This window comes from Nicotiana tabacum, chromosome 16 (genome assembly GCF_000715075.1).
Source record: "Nicotiana tabacum cultivar K326 chromosome 16, ASM71507v2, whole genome shotgun sequence".
Classification (NCBI taxonomy): domain Eukaryota; kingdom Viridiplantae; phylum Streptophyta; class Magnoliopsida; order Solanales; family Solanaceae; genus Nicotiana; species Nicotiana tabacum.
Window position 1 is genome coordinate 35,888,975 of NC_134095.1, and position 15,156 is coordinate 35,904,130.

General features: G+C 41.6%; 1 protein-coding gene and 1 pseudogene across 1 annotated transcript; both read right to left on the reverse strand.

Annotated features, from left to right (window-relative positions):
* Nucleotides 1-1,302: 1,302 nt before the first annotated feature.
* Nucleotides 1,303-4,506, reverse strand: LOC142170194 (uncharacterized; annotated as a pseudogene).
* Nucleotides 4,507-12,665: 8,159 nt separating this feature from the next.
* Nucleotides 12,666-13,034, reverse strand: LOC107793409 (secreted RxLR effector protein 161-like). The gene has a single exon (XM_016615754.1). The coding sequence runs from the start codon at nucleotides 13,032-13,034 to the stop codon at nucleotides 12,666-12,668; it is 369 nt and encodes a 122-aa protein (XP_016471240.1).
* Nucleotides 13,035-15,156: the final 2,122 nt, after the last annotated feature.

Genomic DNA, 15,156 nt, shown 5'->3' on the forward strand with positions numbered 1-15,156 from the left:
AGTCTATGTGTCGAGAGGCATGATTCCCCTTTTTATCAAGATCTAAAAGGAACTCAAGCGCATCATTTTCGTGGCTTTATAAACTTAAAGCACCAAGCGCGATTGGAAATGCAACATCGCCTAGAGTTACGAGAGTTATGGAAATCTCTTGAGAGAAGGAACGCTTTTCTAAGCGAGGAAAACGCCTCTCTAAGAGAAAAACTTTAAATTCTCGACAGGGAAGCCCCATAAAATTCTTCTTTGTTGTGTTGCTGTCGTAAAATTGCGTTCTTCGTTCCGTCGTCGATCTTCCAATTTCTTCCGGTATGCCGCTCCGCCAGCAAGGAGCGAAAGAACCAAGTTTTCTGTGGTGATGTCAGAATTTGCACCTATTTGTATCTATTTAGTGATCAGTCCGCTAGTTTCTTTGCTCCCACTCGGTCTTCCTTTTCTATTTTCTTCCAATAGTTCGACCTATCCAGAAAAATTGTCGGCCTACGAATGTGGTTTCGATCCTTCCGGTGATGCCAGAAGTCGTTTTGATATAAGATTTTATCTTGTTTCCATTTTATTTATTATTCCTGATCCGGAAGTAACCTTTTCCTTTCCTTGGGCAGTACCTCCCAACAAGATTGATCCGTTTGGATCTTGGTCCATGATGGCCTTTTTATTGATTTTGACGATTGGATCTCTCTATGAATGGAAAAGGGGTGCTTCGGATCGGGAGTAACCACTAGTGAGAGGGCAAAAATTGGGGGGTCGTGGTCTATGCTGAATTCTTTTTCTTAGATAGAATGAATGGAAAAGGGGTGCTTGTGTTGTGGTTTTCATAGTTGCAAGAATATTTTTTTTCGAGAAAAGGTCCCCTCCTTCAATATCATGATTGGGTCGACCAGGCCAGATCATGAGTGAATAGAAAAAAAAAATGTACATAGCTGTTCCAGCTGAAATACTTGGAATAATTCTACCACTTCTACTAGGAGTAGCCTTTTTAGTGCTAGCTGAACGTAAAGTAATGGCTTTTGTGCAACGTCGAAAGGGTCCTGATGTAGTGGGATCGTTTGGATTGTTACAACCTCTAGCAGATGGTTTGAAATTGATTCTAAAAGAACCTATTTCACCAAGTAGTGCTAATTTCTCCCTTTTTAGAATGGCTCCAGTGGCTACATTTATGTTAAGTCTGGTCGCTCGGGCCGTTGTACCTTTTGATTATGGTATGGTATTGTCAGATCCGAACATAGGGCTACTTTATTTGTTTGCCATATCTTCGCTAGGTGTTTATGGAATTATTATAGCAGGTTGGTCTAGTAATTAGGGGGCGGCCGTTCGGTCGCCTATGATACTAGGACCAATAGGTTCAAAATGGGTTTGTGCCGCAGGTGTTGAACGATCTACTCTACACAGGTGTGGGCTTACAGGGCTAGGGCTCATAAACCCTTTCTTTCATTTATCAATAGGGCCCTGCCCTGATCGGTCACTTTTCTGGGCCGGGATCGATAAGTGGAAGTCATAAAAAAGAAATCTTTCTCTTCGCACCTCAGATCAAGAGGAAGGGTTGCTTGTCAAGCTGGCCTATATATAATAATAAGAAATTTCTTTCTATTTTATATTATTATATAATTATAAGAAAAATGGAAAGATTCGCTTTCTTTTAAACGGCTCCTTCTTCTTTGTCAACGCTACTAAGGACCTATAGGTTTGCCTACTTTACTTATTAAAGATAATGAGAATGGGTTATTCAAACAAAAAGGAAAAGGCCCTACTTAGTTGACTGACAATGACAAAGGCTTGCGAAACTAAGTAGGGCCTGAGGCCCCCTGCGAATCCGTAAATCTGAGGAGCATGCCGCAACAAAAGGATGGTCCCCTATGCATTTCATTTTTTCCTTAAGGGAAAAAAAGTACCCCCATCATAGTGAACCTCTCCTTGTGATCGGGATGAGGTAGATGCCTCCCAGCCGGGGGGCGGATCGAATCGGAGTTTCCTTAGGTAGCCACCGACCTACAGTTATCCTTAAACTTCCGTGCTTGGTGGAGAAGAAGCGAACAAAAGTACGCTCGCTTGCTGTCTTGTTCTCTGTCGCGAACTGGGATCGCTCGCCAGCTAGGTCAGATTGGAGCAAGATTTTATGAGAACATATTCCCCATATTCGGGGACAAGGGGCGGAACGACCTCTCGATCTACTTACTGCAGCCCAGGAAGAAAAACGTCGTCTAGGCGTTCCCTGTTGCTCCGATCTCCCCTACGCCTAGGACGTTGTCTGGGCCAAGAGCCATAGTTAGTTGTTGTTTCCATTTGGTTGTTTCTTCCTCGTTGTTTATACCGGCAAGACCCAGCCAAATGATGTCTACTGGTTGGTAGTGAGAGGACTCTTAGTACCTGCATACCCAAAAGAGGGCGCTGGTTAAAAAACAATCATTTTTTTTCTTTCTTGCTCTCCCTTAGCAGCGGGAAAGGAGTCTATCTATCTGCCTAGCTTTGGTAGATTTCCCCCAACGCAATCCACAGAAATTCCACGAATCCCTTGGTGGATAAGTCCGACGACTCAGCAGCAGTGCGGAATTGAGTTTCTTGTCTGGTGGATCTGATCTATAGTTAGGGGGCAATACATACCAAAAGGTTCGAAGAAGGAAGGCGCATAAGAGTATATAACCAACCTACCCTTCTGTATAACCTATTCACATTAGTGAAGCGGTTGGATGCATAAGGGAAGTGCACGTTTGTGAGACCTTAGTCGGGATGCATAGGTGAGTCAACCTACGAGCACGGAAGAGCATGGTACCGCTACCCCTCTCTAAGTAAAGGTAAGATTCTTAGCCCTGTAGATGACTCCATCTAAAATACAATAGGGACAGCCGTTTTCGGCTGCTCGTTTCGTATCTTGAAGAAAGAGTAGGCTTAAGTAATGTAATAGGGGTCAGGTCAATAATAGCTATGCTATTGCCCTACTGATTTAAGGCCTCCGCCCGATCCCGAATGCACATTTTTTCGGGTTCATCTTCAATTGATGTTTTCTTAACCTTTCGAAGACCTTGCGTAAATTTTCGATGTGGTCGGTTCTTTCTTTTGAAAAGACTACCAAATCGTCCACGTAAGGCTCGCATATGTTATGTAGGAGGTCACTGATAATTTGTGTCATCGCTCTTTGATATGTTGCACTTTCTTTTTCTTTTTTTGGGCATATCGTAGTAAGGAAAGGAAGTGAGGGCACTCATTCGAATCGAATAGCTGAAACTACTATAACTCCTATTTTTCTGCTTTAAGAGAAGCCTTCTAGCTCGTTTTAAAACGTTGAAGAGAGAGATAGGACATTCTAAAGATAGTTGTTGAGGAAGCATCTGATTTCTAACTACGAGTCCGTTTTCAAGCTAACTGAATGCCTATCTGCTGCTAGTTCTGTTCCACTATCTGCTCTTACTGCTCTCGTTTCCGGTGTGACAGTCTGAGTAGACGGTGCTCTCTTTCCTGTTGTTTTTGGGGTTCATAACCGGTGCTATTGAATCTGCAGTTAAGGGAATATCACCAGTTCTTGGAATAAGAGCTCTGGGACTTCATGGCTTTGAGGGAGGTTTAGCCTAGCCCTAAGCCTTTTCGGAATAGAATGCTTCTTTGACAGAGCTTCAAGCAAGAAGGAGGAAGGCCCTCTTTTCGCCAATGGATCACTTAGTCGGAATAAGAGGGCTTAGGTTGATGCGGAATAAGCCATTTTCCCCTGTTTCCATGGAAAGGTGTCGAAGGAATAGGCACATTTAGAGCTGTGGGACTTGAAGGAATAGAATGCCCCGTTAGAATGGGCAGGGACAGTCGATCATTGGCTTAATTTCCTGGGGGACTCTAGTATCAAAAATTCCCGGTATTTCATCGTGAAAGTGTCACATTGAGATTGTTCTTATTAAAGGAAAGAGCCGAATAGACAAAGGGTTTACATGACCGCTCGCTTTGGACAAGATGCCATAGTATAAGAAGAAGGCCTTTGTTTGCAAAGATGACTTTCCCGCTTTCCTTTGTGAGGGAGATTTGTGCACATGAATTAATAGTCAAAGTATAAGGAAGATGGCATAGAGCATAGAATGAGATTGATGCTTCGAATGCCCAGTTTTCAGGGGTTGTGATAGAAGGAGTTGTGGCACTTTCGGAAGGGGGAATCAGACTAGGCTGTCACTGTTCTAGAAGAGGAAGCGTAGCTGGCACGTTGAACCATGTCTGTCAACGGTGAAAGATAGCCCTAAAGTGAGGGCCCCGGAGATAGTATTTCTCAACTGTCGATCGACGCGACAATCATGCCTGCTTGACAAAGCCTTTTTCATTCAGTCTCCCAATAAACGAAAAAGGATTTCTGGTGACACGAAAGCTGTGCTCGACGCTCTCTTTCCTATTCCACTGCGCTAAGTGGTCTTTCCCTTTCTTGCTGGATGACTACTATGGAAAAAGATGACGACTACTCCCAGTCTCTGGTCAATCCATGCTGATGCTAGAAGAGTTATTCCCGCCGCCCACCCGAAAGAGACGAGGAAGACTAACCGCCATCCTGCTCGAACCTTTGCTGCCTGAGTTATATAGCTGACTGCGAGAAGGAAGGTTCAAGCTATGGCTGCCCCATGGGATGCTCATTTGAAACCTTTGTCCGGTCAATGCGAGAAAGAGAGAAGTGATGTAAACATAAGAATGGAAGGTTTGCTTGTCAGCTGTCGGGCCAATGAGGCTCTTCTAGCTTTACCTACACGGCAAGGGAAAGATCAAAGGCAGTTCCAAAAAGGAGTTCCCTATTTCCAGCTTGATAAAGTAAAGTCTCAGTGCCATTTGTAAGGTTAGGAAAGCCAGGTATGATGAAATCCTCTTTTCGAATTGGAATTGATTCGATCTTATTATTAGAATATGAAGATTCAACTGAATATACTGTTTTTCAAGAAGGAATCGCCATCACCAGTGGAAGTTGAACCCGGCGATCTCTTCCTCCTGAAGTATGGAAAAAGGAAGAAAAAGCAGTCAACCACAGGGAAGGAAGGAGGTATAGCTCAACTTTCTTGCCTCTTCCTCAATCCAGTAGCGAGGTTTCAACGAGTTCTTTGTACGCGTGTAACGAAAAGTATATATACTTTTTATCCCGAATTCCCTATTACTCTCGGTCCTTGTTCTTGGTCTCTGTGAAAGATCCAGTCGATGGGAATGAATCCATGTTCAAATCTTATTATCGGGTTCGATTACGGGAAGGAAATAGAGAAGGTAAGGGACCGCTTTCCTTGTTCAAGCCGGTATTGTTTGAGTAAGTAGTAAGTAAGTGAGAAGTGGTGAATTGGCCAGGAGGAATAAAGCTTATTTCAAGTACTAATAAAAGCATTCATTACAAACTCTTGTGCTCACTTATCCCAAGTATAGGATGTTTTCCCTGAGCCTGTCTGTGTTGAATACGCTTTTTCTGTGTAGAATAGAGATTCTCTCTAAGGTTGATAGAATATACGTTTTCTTTCTCTGATTAAAGGTTGTCCAAAGAGGACTAAGAGACAGATGCTGTGCTTGCACGTAAGCTTCAGCCAAGCATCAGATAAACCAAGTTCGGGTTGGGAAAAGGGCTATTTACCCCAGCAATATAGAATAATTATTACCCCCAGCACATCCCCAAATGAGAGCATCGTCTTTACCCCTAGAAAAGGTGCGATGTAATTTCCTGGTTCGATTACATTGCTCGATGTAATTGAGTCTTAAAGGGTAATTGCATAAGTAATCTCTTTTCTTATGAGAACTACGAATCATCCTCATGAATAAGCTCTACTCTACCTTAAGGAGATGTGGAGGCAATAGGTCCCGTGCAGCTTTAACTAACTCTACTCCTCCATACGCCTATCCTTTAGTTTAGTGGGCCAGGTCCTCCAGCCTTCCATTAGCTTTCGATTTAGTTTGCATTCAAAGTCTTGGAATGCGAGCTTATGTGCTTTCAGGTATAGGCACCATTCGCCTGACTTTCTTGAAGTCCTAGGATTCTCCCCTAGTATTCCATTCTCTCCCCCTCTCGGCCTTGCTTTCATTCCTGTCTCATTTGAAATTGCTCCTAAGGCAGGGAGTCTTCTCGAAGCTGTCTAAGTCTTGTAAGGCTCCTATATCTATATATAGAGAGGTCATGGTATGGAGGGAGGATTTCTACGCGCAACATCGTGGTTGGGGCATTCCTCCTTCTTTTAAAAGAAGACTAGAGGACGAAAGAAGAAGCTCTTACATCGGATAAAGCCTAATTCACTATGTCAGTTGGAGTGACATAGTGAATTAGAAGTAAATGCAGAAGTAATAACAACAAGGAATTGAACAACTAGAATTAAAGAGATGAAAATAAAGGATATGGTAAAATTCAAGGAAAGAATTTCCAAGAACTTCCAAGAACACAAGTTCTATAGCCTTGACAAGATCAAAGTAACAATGTCTTGATTTATGGAAGAAATGAAACGCCTTTACTTAAAAGCAAATCAAAACAATAAATTTGGATCTTGACCGCTTTACGATTAACTTGAGAAAACAATTAATAACTAGTATTAATCGCCTTCTAAGAATACCACAAAGGAATCAAAGATATCACAAAAGAGAAGTAATCTTACTACCTTGAACTATGAATTAGTAAAGGTTGAAAGATAAATCTCAAAGCACAAGTAACAAAGGTTCAAAAGAACTCTCAAAGTATGATATACTTAATCAATAATATAGTGTCTTATGAATGAGAAGAACTACTTATTCATAAGAGTAAAAAACCCTTAAAATAATTTAGGGGGTTGCTAAAAAGTCATCTAAAATAGGTAAGGGCTGCTAAGGGGTCACAATAGCCATCAAACTTAGGTAGGGGTCTCCTAAGGGTAACAAAAGCCATCAAAATTAGGTAAGGGGCGGCCAAGACCCTTTGGGGCATATTTGGGCCTTAAAACAACTAGTTTGGGCCATTGGTTTGGACTCCAATTGGGCGCCTTTTGAAACACCCCCTTTTGGACCTCTTTTAAACTTATTTTCAGCCCTTTTTGGTGGACTTCAAGGGCTGATTTGGTGACCCAATATTCCTCCTCTTGGACTTCAATTTGGACCACCATATAATCGTAAAACTTGGACAATTCATCTCCTTTGGTCTTGATCTCTTCCTCTATAATTAAAAGTTTCTTTATTTTCCATTGAAGTCTAGCAACCTTAGTTTGCAACTCTTTAGCTTGAGATCTTGTATATGGCCTTGGAGCTTCCAAAACTCTATCCTTGTCCTTGATGCTATCACCTAGCTAATTCACGTCCTTTATCCTTGAGCTCTTCCTCCCAATTAATAACTTCTCAATTTGCACTTGAAGTCTAATGACCTTGTTTTGTAATTCTTTAACTTGACATCTTGTTAAAGGCCATCTTTGAGATTCGAAAGCTTCATCCTTGTCCTTGAATAGAGTTAAGCTTCCTAGGATGCTATCACTCCTACCATTGATTCAGTTTTGATGGTGAGGGATTTTTCCAGATGTGTCTCCTGCCATCGGGCATGACACCGGACAGGGTTGTTGAATTCGGTATTGATTTGGTGACCATGCACAATGTCATATGGCACCCGCGGAGTTAAAAGTGTTGGTGGAGCAACTTCAGAAACTCCTTGATAAGGGGTTCATTGGTGGGCCAATATGGATATGTGTTCTACATCGAGTCGGCCTTGTTGACTTCGAGTCGCTATTGTTGAGGGATGTGTTGATTCGATTATTATTGAGCTTATTAGTGTCCTGGGGTGATCTATGATTTACCTTTCTGTGTTGCGAGGCGTTATGATTTGTTGGTTATAGGCACACATGGTGCGATTCTATTGTGGTCTCATAGTGAAATCTAAGCGGGAAGTGTATTGGGTATTGCTCGATGGATGGCGTATCGGTTGTGTCCTTCGGGTTTGTACGGTGTTATGTCATTTGCTTCGTTGTGGTAATGATGATTTGCTTTTGGTTCTAGGCATCAAATTGTGCATGGTTATTGATTTTGAGCATAGTGACTCGAGGTGTTTCATGTGGACCAGTGTTCGGATAAGGTTGCGCATTGTAGCAAAGCTATGTGGAGGTATGACCCTTTGGGTTAGATTCGTATGTTTTGGTCCTTCGACGTGTGATGGGTTCTAAGCATTGTGTGGTGGTGGTACTGGTGAGCTTGCGGTACAGATCTCTCATTTGAGTCACTTTTTCCATGATTTGAGTACATTGGATTGTTGCTTATTGGTGCGCGGATTGCGCGGGTTGTGGCTTTAGATTGTATTGATGTGTCATGTCACCAAATTAGTCGTATTGGATGAGATGAGGTCATTAGCTCTAGAATGAATACTATCGGATTCAATTTCAGCATGTTGGAAGGATAATATCGGGATTCGGTCTAGAAATTTACTATTGTTAGATTATATGGATCCACCAAATCGTAGAGTACCTGGTCCTCTACAAGATTGTGCTGAGAGCACTTAGTAAAGCAGTAAGTAAATGAGGCAAAAGATTTTTACGTGGAAAAATCCCACACAAGGGGATCAAAAAATCACGACCTACCCTGTAGGCTTTTAACTTCACTAACTTGTAATCTTACCTATTACAAGCCACTTTACAATACTTCCTATTGCAAAGAATTTACTCAACTAACTTGTAGTACCTTTACCAAAAGACACTTTGTGACTATCCTAGTTACGAAGGCTTTTTCTAACTTGTGATGCTATCACCACAAGCCACTTTGTAATTCTACGATTACAAAAACTTTTCCTTATGACTAAATCTAGTCACAACATAAACTCAATGAGTTTACGGATTTACAAGAGGATTCCTAATCAGTATGCTTCTAGATAAGTGATTTAGGAGATATGGCAAGTACAATAACAAGGTTACAACTCAACTAGGATAACAAGCATCAATCTTTTAGGAACTGGTCCGTAGTGGCATTCAACCTTGTTCTTCAAGCTTGAGAGGATGATTTTCCTGTTTTTGCAAAAGGTTTGAATGAGAAATAGAAACCTTCCAGTGATATTTTTGTATAAAGCACATTTGGTACATCTTGATTACATGTTGAAATGATGTTAGTACTTTGTTTGGTTAGAGAGTGAGTGGGCTGATAGTGTGGTGCAGTACAGCAGAAACAGTGTCGTCGGTCACTTCATTTCCAGCTGTGTCCAAATGACTTTGTACTGATATGAGGAAACCACAAAAGCATCAGGTCCTTGTTTGGTTCCTGAAGCTGTAGCAATTCATCTTTAGCTGAAATCTGTTAACGCTAGCAGTAATCCAAGTAGGTCAGGTTCCCTCCCTGTTTCTTAGCCATAAGTTTGTTAGATCATCAAAACTTCAGGCAAGAGCATTTAAGATCTATCAATTTCCCCCTTTTTGATGGTGACAACTTCAACAATTATAAATCGGAATTAGGGCAGTAGAAACCAAACAACCAGTTTCAAAGAGTTCCCTCTAAGACTATGCCTTGTCTTAAAGAATAATAGAGCATAAGAACTAGTTCCCCAATGTGTTTCCCCCTAAGTCCTATATAAGAACCAGTTCCCCAATGTGCAATTTCCCCCCTTTTAGCATCATTAAAAAGAACAACAGCACAAAGAAGTCCAGCTAAGCTAACTCATGCCACATATATGCACACAATCATGAGAAAGAATAGAAAACAGAGAGATAGTATGAGAAAGGATTCATATTAATAATTTTTAATATGCCTCATCCTTTGAAAAAAGGAAGAGGCTACATTGGACTTGTTCACAGGAGCAGTAGTAGTAGTACATCCCAACCATAAAAAAAGCAAAAAAACATCCACCAACCATCAACAAAGAGACAACGAAGAAGAAACATATCCAGAAAACTGGTCACTGAAGGGGTTCTTAGGGGGCACTAGGAGGAAAAGGCTTGGAAGCTGCAGCAAGTGTCTGGAGAACAAGGTCTATTCGGGTGTTTCCCGACTTTTGCTCGTTGAGCAGTTCATTCTTCAGGTTCTCTACTTGCGCCCTGAGATCAGCATTTTCTTGGGTCAAACGGATCAAACTGCTTGGGCTTGTTGACCTTCCAGGTAGCATTCCTGGCCTTCAATCAACGTATTTCCTCAGCTGCACTATTCTAGGAATTGATAAGCTAAGACACAGTTGACATACTTCCTACACCCACATACTTCTCAATACACTTGCACTCTTCCAAGGTTGTCTAAGAGAATTTCTGCTTACGGGTCCCCACTTTACCTGTTCTCAGTGGAACCTCAAAGAATTTGAACAATTGAGTGAGCAAGAATCCATAGGGAAGCCCGTGATTACCATCCTTGAAATTGGCCACCTTCTGCATGTGTTCAATTATTATGGAAGGCAGACTCACTAGGTTGAAACCGTCAAGTTGCTCCATTAGGTATAGATCGGATTTTGAAGTTACAGACCTCCTTTCTGCTCGAGGCAACAGGACTTTGTTAACCAACTCAAACAGCAGTTGGTAGACAGGAAGTAGTGCTTTCTTATGGATCTGGTCCCCTTTCTAATTAGAATTGTCTTTCACCACTGCATTTCTGAAGTTGTACTGACAGACATCTCGTACACTCGACACCCCAACTGTAGGAACTTGCAAAATTTCTCCAAGTAGTTTCATGTCAAAGACAATGTCCACCCCATTGACCAATGCACAAACATGGTCAGTATCGACTGGAAAAAGACTCGCGAAGAAACTATGTACCTCCTCCTCATACACATTAGGGGCATCAATGTAGAATAGATGCATCCATTGTTGAAAGTCCACCATTTCCAGAATTTGGCGCATTCCGGCCATCTTCGAGATTGTTGGGTTAAACGTATGACCTAGCAGAACTTTTTGATGCCTTAGGTGCTCAAAGCCAAGGCAGACCTCACTTCTTGCTTTCTTTCCAGAACTAGGTTCTTCAACAGTTTCAGACTTTCGTTTCCTATGCTTTTCTCCACTGACTTTGCCTTTCCCCTTGGACTTGATAAGAATATCCCCATCACTCACTGCCTCCTTCAACTTGGACTTAGAATTAGACCCTTTCTCCATAGAAATAGACTCATCCTTTTTTGATCGCCTTACAAGGGAACCTGGTTCTTCAGAAGTTCCTTCTTCCACCTCCACCACAGGAATAGCTTCATCACTTATAGGTACACCATCCTTCACCAGCTTTCTTCTTATCTTCTTACTACTTTTCTTGCTCTTTTGGAGTGCAGAATCATAGACCATTTTGACTTGAAACCTGGTAGTAGGCCGCTTAATTTCAGACTCAGGGGTGGAGACAACCCTTCGCTTACTTATGAATGCATCAAGGGCCACGTTGTTCAGGTCTTCTTCATCACTAGATCACATTTCTGGTGCTTGAATTCCCAGGGGCACATCATCGAATGCAGGAACAACACTGTCCTGGGGATGAGAGTCCTGACCTAGATCCTCCGGAGTGGGATCAGGTTCCTCATCTGATGCCCCAGTAGTGTATACTACTACATCCCCTTCAACAGCCATAATGGCCTCTTCTACCCACACGCTTTGTGACTCATGTTTCAGGGAAATAACTTCATGCAATACCCCATCAGCGGATACCACAAACACAGTCTTTTCTTCTTCAACCGGTGCTTTCACAACCATGGAGTTGACAGCAATGATGGCGGAGCCTTTTGTGAACTCAGTATTTTGACCTTATTCTCCACTTAGGGTTTTACTGTTGTGGGCAACAGACGACGGAGAGAGCGGAACAGTAATTTCAAGGGTTTCTAAGTTGGGAAAAGGTTGGGAAACTAGGGAAGGTGTGACTGTAGCAGTAGGAGTGATAGAGGGTGACAAAGACTCAGTGAAGGCGAGAGGTTCCATAGATGGGTTAGAGGTGGTTACAGTTGAGGCAGAGAGATCGGAAATTTTCTCAGCCATTAGAAGAGGTGGTGTGATGATCCTTTCCTTTTGGGTGAATCTAGAATAGGGCCTATGGTTAAAAAGGACAGAAGAGAGGGGTTTTTAAACGGAGAGGATAATTATTAAGGGAGAAGAATAGGCACCGGTTCTGAAACGACGGTTGGGCGTGGAGAATTGTGATGTTTCAGAGGGAGATGGAATGTTTTGAATTGAAGGGACGTGACAGCCGGATCTGAAAAGTTGATGACATGGCAGTTGTATTTTGTACCTTTTAAGATGTGTATTAAAGGATGCACAGAACTACTAACCTTTAATACAAGAACCTGATTCTTGAAAAAACATTTTCTTCAAGCCCTTTTTGAAAAGAATTAATCCTCTTTTATCAGTCATGTACTGCATCTACTGATTCTATGTTATTATGTGTGTCTACCTGCAACGGTATTGAAGTGAGTTAGACAGGGCCAAAAAACAGTTTGAACTAATTATTCATTAAGAATACGAGCCAGCTAAAGAGGAATCAGGTTCTTAATTTGTCTTCAACAGTCCCAGCTTTACTCTGTTTCTTTCAAATTGTACCCTACTCAATGCCTTAGTGAAAATGTCTGCAATTTGATCTTATATGCTGTAGAACTTCATGCATATCAACCCTTTCTCCACATTATCTCTCAGAAAATGATGCCTCGCATCAATATGTTTGGTCTTTTTATGTTGAACTGGATTCTTTGCCATATTGAGTGCACTGGTGTTATCACATATGAGAGGAACACTCTCATTGAGAACTCCAAAATCCTCTAGCTACTGCTTGATCCATAGAAGCTGAGCACAGCAGGATGCTGCAGCTACATATTCAGCTTAAGTTGTTGAAAGAGCCACTGAATTTTGCTTCCTTGTCCCCCAAGAGATAAGACATGATTCTAAGAAGTGAGCCATCCCAGAAGTATTTTTTCTGTCCACAAGATAACCTGTATAGTCTGTGTCAGCATACCCAATCAGATTAAAACTGTCACATGATGAATAATATAGCACCAGGTCCTGTGTGCCTTTGAGATATCTCAGTATTCTTTTGGCAACCTTCAAGTGAGATTTCTTGGGATTTGATTGAAACCTCGTACACAACCCCACACTGATGACAATATCAGGTTGACTAGTAGTGAGATAGAGAAGAGAACCAACGATGCCTCTATACATTGTTTGATTCATAGGAGATCCAGTTTCATCCATGTCCAGTCAAGTGGCAGTTGCAATGGGAGTGTCTATCACTTTTGATGCTTCCATGTCAAACCTTTTTAAAGGTTCCCTAGTGTATTTTTCCTGACAAATGAAAGTACCCTTTGGGGACTGTTTTACTTGAAAATCCAGGAAGAAGTTTAATTCCCCCATCATGCTCATTTCAAATTCGCTTCCCATAAGTTTTGCGAATTCTTCACACAGAGAGTCAGCTGTTGCTCCAAAAATGATATCATCAACATAAACTTGAACAATGAGTAGGTTCCTTCCTCGTTTCTTTAAGAAAAGAGTGTTGTCAATCTTCCCTCTCTTAAACCCATTTTCTAAGAGAAATTTTGACAATCTTTCATACCGCGCTTTAATCCATACAGAGCTTTGTCCAATTTGAACACATATTCAGGGTGCTCATGACATTCAAACTCAGGGGGTTGCTTCACATAGACTTCTTCCTTAAGCAGTCCATTCAAATATGCACTTTTGACATCCATTTGGAACAAAGTAAATTCCATATGAGAAGCAAAGGCGATCAAAATTTTGATGGCCTCCATGCGAGCCACCGGAGCAAATGTTTCATCATAGTCAATCCCTTCCTCCTGATTGTATCCTTGGACCACTAGCCTGGCCTTGCTCCTTGTGGTAATTCCATGTTCATCGAGCTTGTTTCTGAATACCCACCTGGTTCCTATAATGGTTCTATTTGGGGGTCTGGGTACCAGGTGCCACACACTATTTCTCTCAAACTGATGCAGCTCGTCCTGCATGGCTGTAATCCAGTTTGCATCTTTTAAGGCTTTCTTGATGTTCTTGGGTTCAATCTGGGAGAGAAAGGCTGAGAACGCAAGTGAATTTCTAGCTCTTGACCTGGTTTGAACTCTGGAATCTAGAGGAGTGATTATGTTGTCTATAGGGTGAGCACTTTGATGTCTCCAGTTAGATGTGGGGTTCATTCTGAGAGGAGGAATGTATGTTTGGCTGATTTTCTTCTATCATTCTCTTAGATGCCAGTGGAGTTCCCTAAACTGCATCAACCACTCTTTCTTCGGCTTCAGTGATTGTAATTGAAGTGCTTGGTTCTGTTGATGATGAGGCCGCGTTATCTTCATTTGGCTCCTTCACTTGACTCATCATGTCTGCCTTTTTGTTTATCATGTTAATGACTTCACCAGGAACAAGTAAGGTTCTCCTTCTTGATCTTCCTCAGCATTCTTCTCAAATGATGGATGAGATTCATCAAAAATAACATCGACTCTTTCTTCAACACATTGAGTCCTCTTGTTATATATCTTGTAAGCCTTGCTTTGAGAAGAATAGCCAAGAAATATCCCTTCATCATTTTTGGCATCGAACTTACCAAGCTGATCCTTTCCATTGTTGAGAACATAGCATTTTCATCCAAATGTTCTTAGGTAAGTCAGCTTGGGTTTTCTTCCATTCAGCAATTCATACGGGGTCTTGTTCAGAATTGATCTGATCATGCACCTGTTCACTAAGTAGCAGGCAATATTGACAGCTTCAGCCCAGAAGTTCTTTGCAAGTCCACTGTCAATTAGCATTGTTCTTGCCATTTCTTCTAGAGTTCTATTCTTTCTTTCTACTACTCCATTTTGCTGTGGAGTTCTGGTAGCTGAGAAGTTGTGAGTGATGCTGTTTTTATTGTAGAATTCATCAATTTGACATTGTCAAATTTTGTCCCATGATTTGATCTAATGCATACAACTCTAGACTCCATCTTCATCTGGATTTTCTTCACAAAGGCCACAAATACTTCAACAAGTTCATCTTTTGTTCTAAGAAACAAAGTCCATGTGAATCTGGAATAGTCATCCACGATTACGAAAATGTATCTCTTTCCTCCTCTGCTTTGCACCCTCATAAGTCCACACAGATCCATATGCAGGAGCTCAAGCGGCTTTGAGGTGCTCACATCTCTTTTTGACTTAAAGGAGGACATTACATGTTTTACTCTAGCACAAGCATCACAGACTTTTTGAGTTTTGAATTATGACATTGGCAAACCATGGACCAGGTCCTTTTGAATTAGTTTGTTCAGAAGGGAAAAACTTGCATGACCCAGTCTTCTGTGCCATAGTTTAGCATCATCGTCAACCGCTTTCAG

Coding starts and splice junctions, on each gene's coding strand:
- LOC107793409 (XM_016615754.1), bottom strand. CDS start 13,034: ATGGATGAAACTGGATCTCCTATGAATCAAACAATGTATAGAGGCATC.